Raw genomic sequence first — 20,307 nt, 5'->3', positions numbered from 1 at the left:
ATAAAACTTTTACATTGGTAATGCACTAGGTCGGTGTACCCTCTTCTCTTTTTATTTTCTCTTTAGAAATGTGGTGGCCACATCAGATATGGTAAGGCGGTAGGCCCCTTTCACATGGCTGGACCTATTGGGTCTACCACCTCTCAGTTTTTTAGGCAGACCCAGTCGGACCATTTATTGCCCTCTATGAAGCAGCAGATGTAAATGGACGTGTGACCGTTTACACCCGGCGAAATTCAATCCTATCCACTAAAAACAGACTGGAGGATCTGTTCCCCATCCGTCTGGCGGATTGGATCAGATGACCGTCGGATGTAAATGGACAGGGGGTACATTTACATTCGACCTCCCATAGAGGAAAGCGGGCTGTGTCTCCTCTGCATAAGCAGAGCAGACACGGACCTGTCATCCACCTGCTCAGTGGGGATTAGCGGACGGATTCTCCGCTGAGCAAGCGGATTTGCTGGTGGAGTCCACCTGTGTGAAAGAGCCCTTAAGGGTTCATGCACACTAGGAGCTGAAAAAATGGAAGAACCTTTGGCAGAAAAAGTAGCATAAAAAAGGCTCATAGTAGCTCATATTGCACAAAAGTTTTGTGAGTTCATAGGCATTTGCTTTTTACAAGGGTTTTTTTTCCCCCAAAACATTACCCTCTGCTCATTTTTCAATGTACACTTGAAAATGCAAACGCTTCTACCGGCTGGATTTTTTTTTTTTTCTGATTGAAAGCCCCTCTCAAATACGTGATCCAGGAGGGTTTTTTTCCGGCCTCTAAAAGCTGAGCTTAAAATTTTGTATCTAAACGTCCTAATGTGCATGGAGACATAGGTTAACATTGAGCTGCTTCTATAGGAGAAAACATACAAAATTCCCTAATTAGTGGCATTTTTTTTTTTAAGTGGTTTTAAAGGCTCAAGGGTTTTTACTTTCATGCATTCTAAGCATGAAGGTAAAAAAAACTTGTGTGCAGTGGCCCCCCAGCCCCCCTAATACTCACCTGAGCTCCCTCTTGATCCAGCGATGTGCATGATTGATGAGCTGCTCCTGGGTCTCTCATTCCTCATTGGCTGAGACAGCAGCAGGATCCATTTGCTCCTGCTACTGTCTATCACAGTGAGCTAATGAGGAGAGGGCAGGCTGTGCAGGGGCCGAGCCACAGTTCTATGTGTCTTATGGATGCATAGAGTGGGGCTCAGGAGCGAGCACGCACCAGTACCCCCAGAGCAATTGGTTTGCTATTGGGGGGGCAGTGGCTGAAGAGGAGGAACCAGGAGTGCCAGCGGAGGACCCGAAAAGAGGAGGATCAGGGTTGCTCTTTTTAAAACGACTGCATGGAGCAGGTAAGTATGGCATGTTTGTTATTTGAAAAAATAAAATAAAATTAGCCTTTAATACCACTATAAGCACAGTGTGCATGGACCCTAAAAAATGTACAGCAAAGACCTGTTACTGGGTCGCAGTATTTAAATTCCTAATGTGAGAGACTATATTAATACATTTATTCCAGCATTGACCTATTTAACTCAAGGTTGGACTATTCAGAAGATATTTAGAATTTGTATTCTTCATGCTTTCACAGAAGCCAGACTTGTACTAACGAGACACTGGAAAAGCTCCCAGTAATTAAATATTCTGGAAGCAAATCTAAATCCCAAGAGCCAGTGTGCAGCGGAACAATTATATTCCAATTCCCAAAATGCACTCTCTTTATTTTCCACAATTATCTATTTTATTATGGTCTTGGTGTACTATTTAAAATCTAATTTCCCTTAGAGCAGTTAGTTGCTATGAGAGTACCTGGTGGCTGATATCATACAGAGAGCAGTGGTGTCTACATAACTGTCTCCCCACCCCCTTCCCAGCCTTGTCAGCACTTCAACTGGGAGATTACCAATACAGACCTTCCTCCTACCCATTTGTCCCCTTTGCATGTTTATACAGTGGGGAAAATAATTATTTGATCCCCTGCAGATTTTGTAAGTTTGTCCACTCACAAAGAAATTGAAGGGTCTATAATGTTTATCATAGGTGTGTTTTAAATGATAAAGACAGAATATCAACCAAAAATCCAGAAAAAAACACATGATGTAAATGTTATAAATTGAGTTGCAGTTTAGTGAGTAAAACAAGTATTTGATCCCCAAGCAAAATATGACTTGGTACTTGGTGGAGAAACCCTTGTTGGCAAGCACAGAGGTAGTACGTTTCTTGTAATTGGTGACCAGGTTTGCACACATCTCAGGAGGGATTTTGGGCCACTCTTCTTTACAGATCTTCTCTAAATCCTTAAGGTTTCTTGGCTGTAGCTTGGCAACTCCAAGGTTCAGCTCCCTCCATAAATTTACTATAGGATTAAGGTCTGGAGACTGGCTAGGCCACTCCATGACCTTACTGTGTGGGTCTTCTTGAACCACTCCTTTGTTGCCTTGGTGGTATAGTTTGGGTCATTGTCATGCTGAAAGACCCATCCATGACCCCTCTTTAGTGTTCTGGCTGAGGGGAGAAGGTTTTCATCCAAGATTTTACAATACATGGCCCCATCCATTGGTCCCTCAATGCGGCAAAGTCAGTTTGTACCTTTTTAGCAGAGAAACCCCAAAGCATAATGTCTCCACCTCCATGCTTGACTGTAGGGATGGTTTTTTAGGGTTTTTCTTCCTCCAAAGAGCAAATCCCCCTCCTCAAGAAGGCACATGTACGTTCATGCCAATGAACATGTAAATCGGGGATCTCTAAACTATGGCCCTCAAGTTGTTCAGGAACTACAGTTCCCATCATGCTTTGTCATGTCTGTGAAGGTTAGAGTTTTACAATGCCTCGTGGGAGGTGTAGTTCCGCAACAGTTGGAGGGCCATAGTTTGGAGATCCCTGATCTAAATGATTCGGAGAAGGGTTGGGAGAAAGTGCTGTGGTCAGATGAGACCAAAATTGAGTTCTTTGGCATTAACTCGACTCGCCGTGTTTGGAGGAAAAACACTGCTGACTGTGACCACTAAGAACACCATCCCTACAGTCAAGCATGGAGGTGGAAACATTATTCTTTGGGGCTGTTTCTCTGCTAAAGGTACACTCCGTCTTTGCCACATTGAGGGGCCAATGAATGGGGCCATGTTTTGTAAAATCTTGGATGAAGACCTTCTCTCAGCCAGAACACTGAAGATGGGTCATGGGTGGGTCTTACAGCATGACAGTGACCCAAAACATACCGCCAAGGCAACAAAGGAGTGGCTCAACAAGAAGCACATTAAGGTAATGAAGTAGCCTAGCCAGTCTCCAGACCCTAATCCTATAGAAAATTTATGGTGGGAGCTGAAACTTCAAGTTTCTAAGAGACAGCCAAGAAACTAAGGATTTGGAGAGGACCTGTAAAGAAGAGAGGACCAAAATCCCTCCTGAGATGTGTGCAAACCTGGTAACCAACTACAAGAAACGTCTTCACCTCTGTGCTTGCCAACAAGGGTTTCTCCACCAAGTACTAAGTCATGTTTTGCTTCAGGATCAAATACTTTTTACTTACTGAACTGCAACTTAATTTATAGCATGTGTTTTATATGTGTGTGCTGGATTTTTGGTTGATATTCTGTCATTTAAAATGCACCTATGATAAAAGTTATAGACCCCCGTTATTTCTTTGTAAGTGGGCAAACTTACAAAATCTGCAGGGGATCAAATCATTTTCACCACTCTAGATCACACTTTTAGCAATTGTGCAAATTCAAGTGCAAGTACCAACAATGTACCATCTGATAGAACTGGAATGTAGATGATGTTGCAGCAGCAGTCAAAAACAGATTAGAACACTTACAAACCTAGTCGGAGATGGTCCCCAGGACCTCTGTGTGCCTGTGGAATAGAGATCCACAATGTAGCCTAATCCTATATATCTTCTACAAACAAGAGTGGTAGTAGCCAGGGACGTTTAGAGGGACTTTTTACAAGGAAAATCCTTCATGAATAAAAACCATAAGTTTTATTATAATCAATAAAAGTCAAAACACAAACCAAACAATAGGGTTCAAGTATTTGTTTGGATCCAATTCGCTCCACATGTAGACTCAACACGTTTCGATAGATCTTCTTTAGTACAGGTGAACTATTTTTAGAAGATATAACAGGTATATTATAAACACATTCTAATTGGAACACTCATGTCATAATACGAGCATATCCTAAAGATTTGTTCATACCAGCATGCTGAATTCCATAATTCTCATTGTACTAAAACCATAGATTCACTGAAATCCTGCGTGTAGTCTCTTTCCCGTGGGGGGGGAGGGTAGGAGGTTCTAATTGGGTAAGGTATATGCAAAAAGTGTTTGAAAGCCCTCAGTGGTCATCCAAAACTACAAACAAGAAATATACATTTATCCTATACTGAGCTCAATACAAACCGTAAAGAACTTAGTTCTCCACTCTGAAACAGATAACGGTGTGCCTTTATCTTGTAATTGATGTGTCCATCTAATTGGGTAATTATCATGTTTCATCTATACCAGTGGTCTCCAAACTGAGGCCACGAGGCTGAATGCAGCCCTTTGCTTGCCCTTATCTGGCTCTCACTCACTCCAGCAATGAGGGGGTATTGTTACCGATGCCAGGACATTTTCTGCCCCTACTGGCCACAGTCTTGCCCCTCTCAAGTCTGAAGAACAGCATGATGGCTCTTTGTTTAGAAAGTTTGAAGACCACTGATCTATACACATCCTATAGATATACATTCTTTACTCTTTTTTGTATTGATTCCAGTATAGTATGATGTACGGTATATTTTTTTGCTTGTAGTTTTTGGAAGACCATTGAGGGCTTTCTAACGCCTTGGGCATATACCTTACCTTATGAGAACCTCCTACCCACCCACCCCACCCCCCCCTCTCGGAAAGAGACGACACACATCTGTAAGATTCCAGTGACTCTATTGTTTTAATACAATGAGAATCCTGGGTCTCCTCTAGGAATGCACTGATACCAGTTTTTTAAGACCAAGTGCGAATACCAATAATTTTTCTGAAGTACTCGTCGATTCCACTTACCGTTACTGATGCCTTTTTTTTGTCGTGTGATGTTGTTTTTTTAAGGGCTTGGTCACATCATACATGCATGAAAACTGATGGGAAAACTACACAAATTCATTGGCTGAGACCTCAGTTTTCATGTGCGCTTTTACAGCCTGTTTACATATGTGCACCAGACTGGCCTTTGAAATCGCACTGCAAACCGGCTAACACATACGCTATATTACTAAAAGTATTGGGACGCCTGCCTTTACACACACATCAACTTTAATGGCATCCCAGTCCTAGTCCGTAGGGTTCAGTATTGAGTTGGCCCACCCTTTCCAGCTAGAACAGCTTCAACTCTTCTGGGAAGGCTTCCACAAGGTTTAAGAGTGTGTCTATGGGAAGGTTTGACCATTCTTCCAGAAGCGCATTTGTGAGGTCAGGCACTAATGTGGACGAGAAGGCCTGGCTTGCAGTCTCCGCTCTAATTCATCCCAAAGGTCTTAGATCGGGTTGAGGTCAGGACTCTGTGCAGGCCAGTCAAGTCCCTCCATCCCAAACTCGCTCATCCATGTCTTTATGGACCCTGCTTTGTGCACTAGTGCGCAGTAATGTTGGAACAGGAAGGAGCCATCCCACAAAGTTGGGAGAATGAAACTGTCCAAAATGTCTTGCTGTGCTGACGCCTTAAGAGTTCCCTTCACTGGAACGAAGGGGCCAAGCCCAACACCTGAAAAACAACCCCACACCATAATCCCCCCTCCACCAAATGATTTGTATCAGTGCACAAAGCAGTGTACAAATGCGCTTCTGGAAGAATGGTCAAACATTCCCATAGACACACTCCTAAACCTTGTGGACAGCCTTACCAGAAGAGTTGAAGCTGTTATAGCTGGAAAGGGTGGGCCAACTCAATATTGAACTCTATGGACTAAGACTGGGATGCCATTAAAGTTCATGTGCGTCTAAAGGCAGGCATTCCAATTCTTTTGGTAATCTAATCTATGTGAACCGAGTCTAAAGGTTTCAGTTTTCGTATCTGAGCATTTGCACGAGTACAAGTACTTGTGAAAATGCTTAGTGTCATCATGCTGGTATGAACAAATGCATGCTCATATAATGACATGAGTGCTTCAAATTAGAATGTGTTTTTAATATACATGTTTTTTTCTTTTAAAGATCATTCACATGTACTTCTGAAGAAGACAATCTATCAAAATGCATCAAGTCTACATGTGGAGTTTATTGGATCTAAACAAATTCTTGAACCCTATATTAATTTATTTGTTCAGTTTGTGTTTAGGCATTTATTGAATGCTATAATAAAATGTATGTTTTTTTTTTTTTTTTTGTTTTTTTGGGGGTTTTTTTTGTTTTTTTTTATACACGTTAGGTTTTCCTTGTCTCTTTTCTTTTAAAGGTCCTTGGCTACTTCCACTGTTGTTTGTATATGCTAGATGTAAGGAAAAGACATATAGCACACAGTATAGTGGATAATCCACTTTCGTAATCCTAGATATCTGCCTGCTGCATACTGCTGGTAGCTACAGGTTGTGAGGATCATTGTTCGGTCCAGCCATACAGATTGTCTTGTGGTGATCTCATAATTTGGGTAAATTTTATGTTTTGTGCTAACACTTGGTATTACTTAAAAGTCTGAATTTTTTTTTTTTCCCAAGTTTTTTATGGTTTTCTTCGTGTGAGCAGGGCTAATAGTCTTGCTGTCTTTTATAACAGGTCTTATGCGTTCTCGTGTTAAAGGAGCAGACGCAGCTCAGTCCAAGGTTCTCACCTTCCTTGATAGCCACTGTGAGTGTAATGAGCATTGGTTGGAACCCCTCCTCGAAAGAGTTGATGAGGTAACTTAAAAATAGTATTTGGTAAAACTGATCACCACCCACATCTTGTTAACCCTTACAAGTCCCAGGGTAATAGAAAATTTTCTTACCAGATCGGATTTCATTATTTTGGGATGCACAGGTTTACTCAACAATGGCTTTTTAACTGCTTTCCATGACTAAATGAATTGCACACCATTTTCTAAGCACATATAGGACCTTCAATTGGTAATGTTTTTGTTTTTTGTTTTTTATTACCTTGAACTATGGCTTTTTTATTTTTATTTTTTATTTATTTTTTTAAATAAACCAAGTATCTTTTCACAGCTGGAAGTTGCTGTGAGCAAAGACCTGCTAAAATTACCATGCAGCAGTAAAGTTTGTCACCTAGCTAACTTTAATTAAAGCGCAGCTCCAGGAATTAGAAATGTAATAAAAAAAAATTACCCTTGCAGTACACTCCACCCCCCTCCCTCCCTCCAATGTAAGGGTTAAATCCTCTGTATAGGAGTGCATGGGTAAGGAGCAGAGAATAAGGTCAAATTGCTTTATTCCTTGTTCCGGCATAGGAGTTAGCCTAGGTACTCCTATTCTTTACAACCAAGGAAGCTGCCATCTTAGCCTCTGTTGGATCTGCAGTTGCCCCAGTGCTGCATATGTGATCAGTTATGACGGTAGCCATTTTGATGGTTAGATGGCAGCTTCTTTGTAAGGGCAGCTTCACAGTGGTTTGGCCGCAGCATGCGTGCAGCACGATGTACCCACCATTTTGGTGGAGCTTAGCTGCGCTTAGGCATAGACTTCTACTAGGTCCTGCAGTTTTGGGGCGTTTTCTGAAAGCACACCAAAAGTCCTGAATGCAAAATTTTTGGTGCGCTTTCAGAAAATGCACCAAATCCTCAGGACATAATAGAAGGCTATGGCAAAGCGCAGCTAACCCACACCAATACCATGGGTACACTGTGCTGCAACCAAAGCACAGTAGCTCAGTGTGAAGCCACCCTAAATTATAGGCGGCTTTACTTGCACTTTAATTAGTGGCCTCCTGGTACAGGAGGATGTTAATTTACAGTGGGAGGTTGTCCAGGGGATAGAGTGGTTGTAAACCTTGAACAAAGAATAATGTGTACCTGCCTCAATCCAAAGCATGGCGTATGATTTCTGTCTGCTGCATCTTCCCACTGTTAACTGCATGAGTCACTTCTGACAGGTAATTCCCACATCACAGAATCTTGGGGATAGGGAGGGAAGCTTCATCACACAGCCTGTAATTTACAGCCGTGCATGTTTCCCTATGTGCTGTGTAGAGGAGGGTGTGTCCATTCTCTGCACTTAGGTCTCAGATTACACTTGACTGTCTTCTCTGCAGTGTGTGACACCAGATCTCCGCCCTCTGCCTGCAAGAGCCCAAAAATGCTGTGTAAACTGTACATTTTGAAGGGATGTAGAGGAGAGATGACTGCAGATAAGCAGGTACAACTTGTGAAGGAGGATTTGTTTATTTCTGTGTACCCCCCCGGGGCGCACCGTATAAATATTTTGCATTCTAAGTAATGAGTTTGTAAACAATCTAAAATAATGAGCACCCATGGATGATTAAACTAAGAATTTCATCAGTAAGGAATATAGAGAAAATCTCAGCTATATGGTTGCTAATATTTACGGACCAAAGCAGTCGGACAGCCCAGTCTGACAGGTAGCAGCTGCGCACAGCTGTTAGCTGGTAACTGGACTAATATACCTCCGGAAAGGGCATGACTAGTTACTAAAGACTGTTCGTAGGGAGAGGTTAAAGTAAACCGGTCAGTGATTTTAAAGTGTCACTAAACCCCCATCATAAAAAAAACTATCAATATATGGTGCATTGCATGCTGTTCATACTCAGTCACTATGAGATTTGTTTTCTATGCAAATAACCTGGTTGATCCTGCTGCTCTCTATCTCCACCTTCTGTTCATGTCAGCAATTCAGCTAGGGATTTTGCAGCTGTGGTGGCAACTCTGTACATGCTCAGTTTTCAGTGAGTTTCTATGCTGAGCATTTTCTCCCTATCCTCCCTGAGCAGCCCATGTGGGCATATACTCGGTGGTAAATGACTGCCCACTCCCTCCCTCCTCCTCCTTGCCTACTAACCAGCTAAACACAATGGGGGTGGGGTATTACATCTTTATTCACCTCCCTCTTATTCTAAGACACAGCTTTTGCACATGTGACCAGCAGCAGAGGACTAGAAGCTCTTCCTGCTTATGCTTCCCTGCAGACAGGCTGGGAAAGATCTGGGTCATGTTACAGCTGTATATCGATTAGGAAAAGGGTACTTAGATTTTTTTTTTTTAATTAAAATAATTGCTGTGCCATCATCCACATATAGGAATAGAAGAGACCATGTAAATTTAAACTGTGTGTTTAGTATCACTTTAAGCACTTGCCGACCAGCTCCTATAGATGTACGACGGCAATGTGGCTCCCTCCTGCGAATCACCATACCCGTATGGTGGCTCCATTATGAGCCATACCAGGCACGATCACTGCTGGCCACCCGCGATCGCATGAGAGCACAAATCCTCGTTCTGACAGGAGAGAAGAGACAAATCTGCTGTTCGTAGTAATTACGAACAGCAATATGTCTCCTCCCCCAGTCAGTCACAGTTGGAAATACTCCTAGGAAACACATTTAAGCCCTTAATCGTCCCTTAGTGTTGACCCTTTCCCTACCAGTGACATTTATACAGTAATCGGTGCATTTTTATAGCACTGATTGCTGTATAGATGTCCGTGGTCCCAAAAAAGTGTCACGTATCCGATCTGTCCCCTGCAAAGTCGCAGTCCTGCTAAAAATCACAGATCTGCGCCATTGCTAGTAAAAAAAAAAAAAATGCCATAAATCTTTCCCCTATTCTGTAGACGCTATAACTTTTGCGCAAACCAATATACGCTTTTCTTTATCGTACATCATGGGACACGGAGCCTTAAGTAATTAATGGTTATAGCCGGCCATCTTCAGGTGATGGACACTGGTATACCCAATCCAGGAAGTTCACTGCAAGAGGAACAGTGGGCTCAGGATGAGGTGTTACCCTCAGTCGATCAGGAGGAAAAACAAACCGATGATTCTTCTGTGGAGGAAACAACGGTAGATGAACCTTTTTCAGCCTCCCAATCTGAGAAATTGCTGATACAAACTCTTATGGAGATGGTTCGTTCCACTTTCATGTTGCCCCATCTGAGTCTCCTGAAAGCTCGGTTTCTTCCTTGGGTTCCTTAAAACCTTCTCAGCCTTTGCATGCGTTTCCTGTCCATGCATTACTGCAACAGCTTGTTTTTGCTGAATGGGATCACCCAGGTAAGCATTTTCTCCCTCCTAAGAGATTTTCAGTTCTCTATCCCATGGAGGAGAAATTCACCAATCGTTGGAAAGTACCAGCAGTTAACGCTGCGATTTCCAGTGTGAATAAAAGCCTAACTTGTCCTGTAGACATGGCACAAATGCTTGAGTATCCAACAGATAAGAATTTGGAATCCCTGTTAAAATCTACTTTTTCCTTGGCAGGTGCCGTTGCTCAGCCTGCAGTCGCTGCAATAGGCGTCTGTCAATCCCTAAAGGACCATTTTAGACAGGCCCTTAAAGAGGTTCCTGCGCAACAAGCCTGGGAATTGGCTGAACTACCAAAAGCATTATGCTATGCCATAGATGCCATTAAAGTCTATTCACCAGGCGTCTCGCCTTACGCTTATGCTTGCACATATGCGTAAAATCCTGTGGTTAAAAAATTGGTCAGCCGAAGAACCATGTAATACCCTAATAACTGGATTCCCTTTTCATGGGGTGCGACTTTTTGGACAAATATATCCAAACAATTTCTAGTGGGAAAAGTACTCTTTTTTTTCTTCTGCCAGTCAAACGAAAGTATAAACGCCCTTAATTTAAATGGGCTCTTTCCCCTGCGCCATGGGCTTCTGCCTCTAGGCAGTGGTAACTGCCTCCGGAAAAAACCTCAAGGTCAGATCCAGGCTCAAAAGAAGTCCTGGGGTCGGAAACCCGCAAAGCAGAATCCTAAAGCCTTAACATGAAGAGGCAACCCCCCCTCACCAAGGTGGGGGGAAGACTTCTGCAGTTTTCAGAAGTCTGGCAAGAGGAAATTCAGGACAGATGGGTCATCTCCACGGTAACGCTGGGGTACAAGCTGGAATTTCGGGACTTTCCACCGTCTTGTTTCCTGAGGTCAAGCATTCCCAAAGATCCAGAGAAAAGACCATCTCTGTTTCAGGCACTAGACCGATTAATATCTCAAGGGGTGATCATACAGATCACTACAAAAGAGCAAGGTTTGGGGTTTTATTCAAATCTTTTTATGGTACCTAAACCAAATGGAGATGTTAGACCGATTCTAGATCTAAAATATCTAAATCGGTTTCTGAAGATCCGCTCCTTTCGCATGGAGTCAATCAGGTCGGTAGTTTCAATCCTTCTAGGAGGAGAGCTTCTGGCATCAATCGACATCCGGGATGCATATGTGCATGTTGCTAGATTTCCCGCTCACCAAAAGTTTCTGCAGTTTGAGTTAGAACAGCAGCATTTTCAGTTTGGGCTAGCCTTCGGGCTAGCCACAGCAGCCCAGGTGTTCACAAAAGTGCTGGCCCCACCTCTAGCCAGGTTAAAGGCACAGGGCATAACATAGTGTACCTAGACGATCTATGGAAAACACTGCACTAACAAGTAAAAAAAAAAAAAGGGAAGCTGCTACATACAGTGTGACAAAAACAATAAATGCATGGTAGAGAAAATGTAGCGCATGGTGTTTATAATCATAATATAAAGAAAATCACTCCAATATAATTCCAAAAAACATTAGTGAATCATAGAAAAAATAATCATAAAGTCAATAAATTAATATGTGAATAAGTGGAAAAAATATAATGTCCCACTGCATAAAAATATGGATATAATCCACAAGGAAGATGATATTCCAAGAGTTGGTAAAGGATTGTGTAGATCTGTGAAGAGAAGACACATCAACCAGACAGAGACATCATGGGAAGAATGGTATGTATAAATTCTTACCAGATCCTGTGGACTCCCTTGTCAGCGACAGGGAGTCAAAGCAGTATGCCACCCAGGGCGTAAGGTAGGATATCCCAGCAGTTGAACCCTCCAGGCTGGACTCTGCGTGGATCTCCGGGGGTCACCAGGTAAGTCCTCACAGTGGATGGCCAGAATGTAGATCCAGAAGATGGAATATCCCTCATAAGGCTGAAGTCAGCGCTCACTCTCATTCAGATGGTATGTGGAAAGAAAAAATGCCTCCACATGGTGCAGATAAAAAAGGGGTGTTTTTTATTGCTAAAAAAACTTTACAGTAAAAATGTGATCACAGTGACATAAAAAAAGGAATGGGCAACATGGAGGAAGATAAGTCGGCCTGACGCGTTTCGACCAAAGGGTCTTCTACTGGGGCATAAACCTTCCACTCCAGGTTGCCGATATTTATAAATAAAATAACTGTTAAGGGCCAATTACAATGCAAAGAAATCAAGTATGTCAGGGGTTTTTTACATTTTTTTTTCATTTTCTATTTTTACTAAATATACTTTAATAAAGCTGTTTATAACTGACCGATTGATCCTCTTTGAAGATTTCTTTTTGGACCTTTAGTCCTCTTTAAATATATGCTTATATATCTAGAGCAGTGGTTCTCAACCACCCTAGTGCCGTGACCCCTTGATAAAATTTCCCAAGCTGTGGGGACCCCTAACAGTAAAATTATTTTCGTAGCGTGGGTTATCAGCCTCCAAGACAAGTAAGTTGAGCCCCAAACCCACGTACATTTAGCGCTCCCTGAGTCCCTTCTACTCGTACAGTATTAAAACCCCTTATGGTATATTTAAGGATGTACCACTCCTTCTCTTTTGTTATCCTTTCTTTCCCTTTTATTTCTCTATCCTTATTTTATTTTTATCCCCCCATTCCTCTCTCTTGCCATCTTTCTTGTTCTTTCACTCATTCTTTCTCTCCCTTTTTCTTTGTTCCTCCCCCTCTTTTCCTCTCCCTTCTAATGTATTCTCTATTTTTATTCCTTCTCTTACTCCTTAGTGGGGGGGGGGGTGGAATGAGTGGCAGTGCTGGGGGGAGTTCTGATCAGGCAACTTAGGTCATCTGCTGACCTGAGAACTGTAGTGGGGACTTTTAATGACTACTATAATCACAGGTAGTGTTACTCACTGTTTCTCTGGCTTCACTGCATCTCCGGCTTTGTGGTGTCTTGCAGCAGTGACACCTATGCCGAAATCAAGCGATGGGGTCTACTCCAGCCCCTTCCACTTTACATTCCTCTCCAGTCAGCTGACCTCTAGTCTCTGCACCCAGCCATGCTGTGAACTGAATGAGTGGGCGGCTGCAGGCTCCAGGGACAACCCTGCTGGGTGGCCACGAAATAACTGGGAGAGCGGTGTGGGCTTCAGGAACAGCCCAGGATTCAGTGACCACTGGCAAATCGTCATTCGACCCCCAGGTTGAGAACCACTGATCTAGAGTATCACGCTAATCCACTCTGTTATACAGTAATTGTATGGGGATGATCTGACTGTGATTTGGCGATGGTGCATGAGATAGTTTGAGGTATCTGATTCCTTATAGGATAATCTTTTCTATCTCCAGCTGAGGTGCTGACAGTGGTTTTTATATTTTTCTATATGTATAATTGCATCATATATGTAACCATCTTCTGTGGGTCTTTGTTTCATTTTTATACATTCCTAAATTCTGTGCTAAGCCCTTCCATACAGCTGAGATTTGATTAGTGACCTTTTATAGGAGCTCTTACTGGACAGGATGCAGGCAGGTTGGCAGGGCTTTGCATTAAAGCAGAACTTCAGTCATTTTTTCAACTTTCCATTTATTAAATCTTCTTCCCTTGTTGTTTTAACTTTGGATAGTAAAACATTTTTTTCTGCCAGTAAATACCTTATACAGCTCACTTCCTGTTCCTTGTCTGGTAAAAAGCCTAGGCTTATGACATCATGCACAGCTCTTTCACTCTCATAAGCGTTTGCCAGGAAGGGAGGGGGTGAGTCGTAAGAGGGCCAATGAGAGCTACAGAGCTGAAGGTGTGCTTCTGCTTATCTGTGTAAATCCAGAAAGTGAACAGGTAGCAGCTTCAGCTGCCCACAGTTAAAATGATTGCAGCCAGACTTAGTGGAGGGAGTGTTTGGAGGTCTTCAGAATGGCAAAGATGTTTTTAATTCAAATTATGTGAGCAGACTGCAGTTCCTCTTTAAGTTCAGAAGGAAAACTCATTAGTACAGAATACTGAGGCAAATAGAAGAGGGGGTTCTTGCTAGTAAAGATAATAGCTGGTACCTGTGCCACCTGCTGTCTGAATTCTGAAAGCTGTGCCTAAAAAGAAAAAATATGTGCAGATTGAAAGGGATTAGCCATCAGCATTGCCTGTGGTCTTCATGTAGCTGATCTTCCCCTCATCATTGATTTGTCATGCATTGTTCAGCCTTGTGTTTGTGTCAGAATAGGCAGTCATTTTGGTAGAGGAAGGGCTTGGCTCACTCATGTCAGAGCCTCCAGCAAGGAGAACAGTGAGCAGCACAGTAGTGGCATTACCAGATTTCACTCCATATTTCCTAGCAGTCAGAAGCATCAGTGCTTTAGATCTTACTGCAGATATTCAGCTATGAGGCTGAAGGTACACTCGCATACCAGAAAGCACACTGCTAATTTTCAGGGTACTGCTAAGGCACAATTTACATTTCTGCATGTTTCCTATAACATGGCAGATGTTCACTTTTTAAATTCAGTTTTACTTAAACGTTATAAAATGTCTGATAGCTTTATCTTTAAAGGCTTCCAGCTTTGATGTGGTTGTGCCACTGAAGATTACATTAACTTGCTGTTGGAGGTTGGTGGTTTCTACCGCAGCCTCCAGCACCAGCATTTCCGTTTTACTAAATCCAATAGCATCTCTTTAATGGCATTCCATCGAAACAATTAAAAATGTCAGCGTGACCAAACAAAGAAATAAAAATAAAGCTATTGTATATAGCACATTTAATGTTGTGATGGTTTATATAAAGTATTAAGGGACTCGGTCATGAGAGATGTAAGGGGACTGCTCTTTTGCCTGTACTTCTCCTGTGGATCAGAGGAGTGCAGTTCATTCTGCACTCCTGTGACCCATTTTCAACAGACTTCCCTGCCTATCTCTGCAAACTTCCTGTCAGCTGCCTGTGACTGACAGTCAGATTGCCGTGGAACCCCGGTTGAGAATTGCTGATGTATAGAAATGGGATTTCACCATGTCAGAAAAGTGTGTTGTTGCCGCATCACTGTTGAATAGGAAAAAAGTAGAGGAACCCCCCTTGATTGGGACTTTTTAGGCAACAACCACACAAGAGGAAAGTAGAAAAATATTTATTATAGTACATAAAATAGATCATTCACAAATTATGATGATCGTTAAAAAGAATCATATCAAAAAGACAGAAAACTAGACAACAAAACAAGACAATTTACATAGCAAGCATGGAACAGTATTAAAGATACTCTCCAGTGATTGAGTATTCTCTCCGGTACCCAATGCATTTCTGGTTCAACCCTTCATCAGGGTATTGGATAGGAGAATATGTAGTCATAAATTTGTCATGTGGTATGTTCTACTATGCAACTAGAAAAAAGTTTTAATAAAGCACTGCAGGAGCTGGCATCAATGGGAGCCCGCCAAGCGACCCCACAAAGTAAAATGAATCTCCAAAGTAGAGGAACTCTTTTATTTGCCGGGTGATCAAAGAGAAAAAAATATCACATATGGAGGGTGTAGCCAGAAGGGGGTGATATATATTTAAACAATGAGCATAGACGAGGTTTCTTCAAGTGACTTGGAGTATGCTATATACGGATGATAAGAAGCTATACTAAGGCTTTCTACAGCATCTCCTCACTACTTGAAAAACAATGTATATCACCACCTCCTGGCTACACCGTCCACATGAGATATTTTTTCTCTTTGATCACCCGGTAAATAAGAGAGTTGCTCTACTTTGGGGAATCATTTTACTTCATAGGGTCGCTTGGTGGGCTCCTATTGATGCCAGCTCCTGCAGTGCTCTATTAACCTTTTTTCTAGTTGCTTAGTAGAACATACCACGTGACAAATTTATGACTACATATTCTCCTATCCAATACCCTGACGAAGGGCTTGAACCAGAAATGCGTCGGGTACTGGACAGAATACTCAATCCATGGAGAGTATCTTTAATACTGTTCCATGCTTGCTATGTATATTGTCTTGATTTTTTTGGCTAGTTTTTGTTCTGTCTTTTTGATATGTTTTTTACGATCATCATATTTGTGAATGATCTATTTTATGTACTATAATAAATGTTTTTCTGCTTTACTCTTTTATGTGGTTGTTGCCTAAAAAGTCCCAATCAAGGGGGGTTCATTTTTCCTATAGTTGCCATTAAATGTCCCCACTACAGTTCTCAGATCAGCAGATGACCTTGATCAAAAGCACCTAAGTTGGCTGATCAGAACTTCCCCCAGCATTGCCACTCATCCCAACTCCCTGCCAAGGAGTAAGAGAAGGAATAAGAATAGAGAATACATAGAAGGGAGAGGAAAGAGGGGGAGGAACAAAGAAAATTTGAGAGAAAGAATAAGAGAAAGATCAAGACAGACGGCTAGAGAGAGGGATGGGGGAAAAAAACAAGAAATTAGGATAGAGGGATAAAAGGGAGAGAAAGGAGAACAAAGAGAAAGAGTGGTACATCCTAAAATGTACCATAAGGGGTTTTAATACTATACTACTAATACTACTAAAACCCATAAGGGGTTTTAATACTGTACGAATGGAAGGGACTCGGGGAGCGCTAAATGTCTGTGGGTTAGGGGCGCAAATTACTTGTCTTGCCTTGGGTGCTGACAACCAACGCTACGAAAATAATTTTACTGTTGGGGGTCCCCACAACTTGGGAAATTTTATCAAGGGGTCACGGCACTAGAAGGGTTGAGAACTACTGGCTTAGAGTAAACAGGACATCGGTCTCTTGCACTCCAAGCAGTGCCACCTATCAGTGCAGCCTCATCAGCGCACATCAATGAAGGAGAAAAATTATCTGTTTGCAAAATTTTATGACAAAAAATAACCCCAGTAGTGATTAAATGCCACCAAAAGAAAGCTCTATTTGTGTGAAAAAAATTATAAAAATTTCATATGGGAAAAGTGTACCATGACCGCACCGATTGTCATTCAAAGAGTGACGGCTCTGAAAGCTGAAATTTGGCCTGGGCAGGAAGGGAGTTTAAGTGTTCAATTAGGAAATTGTTAAAATGCTAGTCCTCTGCCTGCTATGCTGATGTAATTAGATTATAAACCTTGCAAATTCCTATACGTACCGCTGGTGATAGGGATTCAGTTATACCCTACCCAGTCTCTGAATGTTATATAATGCCAACTTCCTGGTATTAATTTCCCTTCATAATCTGATGGGTGATTTGATTAATACTATTGAGGTTTGTGGACAGCTATTCATGATTGTGCAAATTTCAGTTTAATGCCTCATCCACAGAGCGATTACTTGCATGCTCCATGCATGGCCGTGTGTCACTAGCAGGAGGATGCACGTGTGTTGTGCATCCCCATGTCGGCAGTCCCATAGATGCAGGGACGTGCAGTCAGGTGAGGCAGAGCCTCACCTGCCATGAGAATTAAAAAAAAAACAAAAAAAAAAAACGATCGACTTTGAGGGTGTAGCTCGGCGACCAGGTGAAGTCCTACCCCACCACTGGTCAAAGTTTGGGGCTCCTATCATCTATGGTTCCGTAAATACAGGGCTCCTTGCGCAGCTTGTCAGAAGCTAAATACAGAGCAGCCAGTTTAAATGCAAGTTGGCACACTCTGTTTGCAGCAAACTGAGAGGATGAGCTCACAGTGCCTCTCCTCACTTCTTGTGAGAGGCACTGAGCTCAATGGACAGCTTGGAGTCTTCGACCAATAGTAAAGTATCATTGGCCCCAGCTGTCCAATAACAATGCTGCAGTGGAGGCTGGCCTCTCACTGCAGTGTCTAGAAGACATATACTCCCTTCCAGCCCTCTTAACTAGAAGGAAAAAACATGTGTTCATGTGTATAAGATTTACCCACAATCACATGTTTTTCTCACATAGTTAAGAGGAAAAATGAGAATCTGCTGCTGCTGAAAAGGTACAAGCTAAATCATATATGATTATGCTATATGTTAAAACATAATAATTTTATTTACTGTGAAATTACTGGTTTGAAGTTATAACTTCAGTAACTCGTCCATTAAGCCACCTGCTTGGGTACAGTTTTTGAAAATCTAGTAAATTACCGTAAAAATAATATATAATATTTGTATATTACTTATGGTAATTAACCCCTTGCCACCCAGGCCAATTATGACTTCTACGTGTGTGTGTGTGTGTGTATATATATATATATATATATATGTATGTGTATATGTATATATATATATATATATATATATATATATATATATATATATATATATATATATATATATATATATATATATATATATATATATTTTTTGTTTTAGCAGACACCCCAGGGAATAAAATGGTGGTCATTGCAAGTTTTTGTTACACGGCATTTGTGCAGCAATTTTTCAAATGCATTTTTTTGCAAAGAAACAAAACAAAAAACCCACTAAAGTTAGCCAATTTCTTTTTTTTTCCTTATATGTGTATGAAAGATGATGTTACGCCAAGTAAATACAGTCAGGTCCATAAATATTAGGACATTGACACAATTCTAATCTTTTTGGCCCTATACACCACCACTATGGATTTGAAATGAAACGAACAAGATGTGCTTTAACTGCAGACTTTCAGCTTTAATTTGAGTTTATTTACATCCAAATCAGGTGAACGGTGTAGGAATTACAACAGTTTGTATATGTGCCTCCCACTTTTTAAGGGACCAAAAGTAATGGGACAATTGGCTGCTTAGCTGTTCCATGGCCAGGTGTGTGTTATTCCCTCATTATCCCATTTACAAGGAGCAGATAAAAGGTCCAGAGTTCATTTCAAGTGTGCTATTTGCATTTGGAATCTGTTGCTGTCAACTCTTAATATGAGATCCAGAGAGCTGTCACTATCAGTGAAGCAAGCCATCATTAGGCTGAAAAAAACAAAACAAAAACCCACCAGAGAGATAGCAAAAACATTAGATGTGGCCAAATCAACTGTTTGGAACATCTTTAAAAAGAAACAACGCACCGATGAGCTCAGCAACATCAAAAGACCCAGAAGACCATGGAAAACAGCTGTGGTGGATGACCGAAGAATTCTTTCCCTGGTGAAGAAAACACCCTTCACAACAGTTGGCCAGATCAAGAACACTCTCCAGGAGGTAGGTGTGTCAAAGTCAACAATCAAGAGAAGACTTCACCAGAGTGAATACAGAGGGTTCACCACAATATGTAAGCCATTGGTGAGCCTCAAAAACAGGAAGGCCAGATTAGAGTTTGCCAAACAACATCTAAAAAAGCCTTCACAGTTCTGGAGCAACATCCTATGGACAGATGAGACCAAGATCAACTTGTACCAGAGTGATGGGAAGAGAAGAGTATGGAGAAGGAAAGGAACTGCTCATGATCCAAAGCATACCACCTCATCAGTGAAGCATGGTGGTGGTAGTGTCATGGCGTGGGCATGTATGGCTGCCAATGGAACTGGTTCTCTTGTATTTATTGTTGTGACTGCTGACAAAAGCAGTAGGATGAATTCTGAAGTGTTTTGGACAGTATTATCTGCTCATATTCAGCAAAATGCTTCAGAACTCATTGGACGGCGCTTCACAGTGCAGATGGACAATGACCCGAAGCATACTGCGAAAGTAACCAAAGAGTTTTTTAAGGGAAAAAAGTGGAATGTTATGCAATGGTCAAGTCCATCACCTGACCTGAATCCAATTTGAGCATGCATTTCACTTGCTGAAGACAAAACTGAAGGGAAAATGCCCCAAGAACAAGCAGGAACTGAAGACAGTTGCAGTAGAGGCCTGGCAGAGCATCACCAGGGATGAAATCCAGCGTCTGGTGATGTCTATGCGTTCCAGACTTCAGACTGTAATTGACTGCAAAGGACTTGCAACCAAGTATTAAAAAGTGAAAGTTTGATGGATGATTGTTAATCTGTCCCTTTACTTTAGGTCCCTTAAAAAGTGGGAGGCACATATACAAACTATTGTAATTCCTACACCGTTCACCTGATTTGGATGTAAATACCCTCAAATTAAAGCTGAAAGTCTGCAGTTAAAGCGCATTTTGTTTGTTTCATTTCAAATCCATTGTGGTGAATAGAGCCAAAAAGATTAGAATTGTGTCGATGTCCCAATATTTATGGACCTGACTGTAGATACCTAACATGTCATGCTTTGAAATTGCGCACACTTGTGGAATGGCGCCAAACTTCAGAACTT

The 20,307-nt window shown here is 41.7% G+C and overlaps 1 protein-coding gene across 2 annotated transcripts in view; it reads left to right on the top strand.

Moving 5' to 3' along the window:
• The window catches only part of GALNT2 (polypeptide N-acetylgalactosaminyltransferase 2), a 213,623-nt gene that overhangs the window by 114,331 nt on the left and 78,985 nt on the right, over positions 1-20,307 (top strand). For both annotated transcript variants that reach the window (XM_073627973.1, XM_073627974.1), the window contains one exon: positions 6,735-6,856. In XM_073627973.1, the coding sequence (XP_073484074.1) occupies positions 6,735-6,856 (122 nt within the window). The remainder of the gene's footprint in view (positions 1-6,734; positions 6,857-20,307) is intronic.

Source organism: Aquarana catesbeiana, linkage group LG04, assembly GCF_042186555.1.
Source record: "Aquarana catesbeiana isolate 2022-GZ linkage group LG04, ASM4218655v1, whole genome shotgun sequence".
In the NCBI taxonomy this organism is placed as follows: Eukaryota; Metazoa; Chordata; class Amphibia; order Anura; family Ranidae; genus Aquarana; species Aquarana catesbeiana.
Note: the sequence above shows the minus strand (reverse complement) of the source record. Positions and strands in the feature narration are given on the sequence as shown.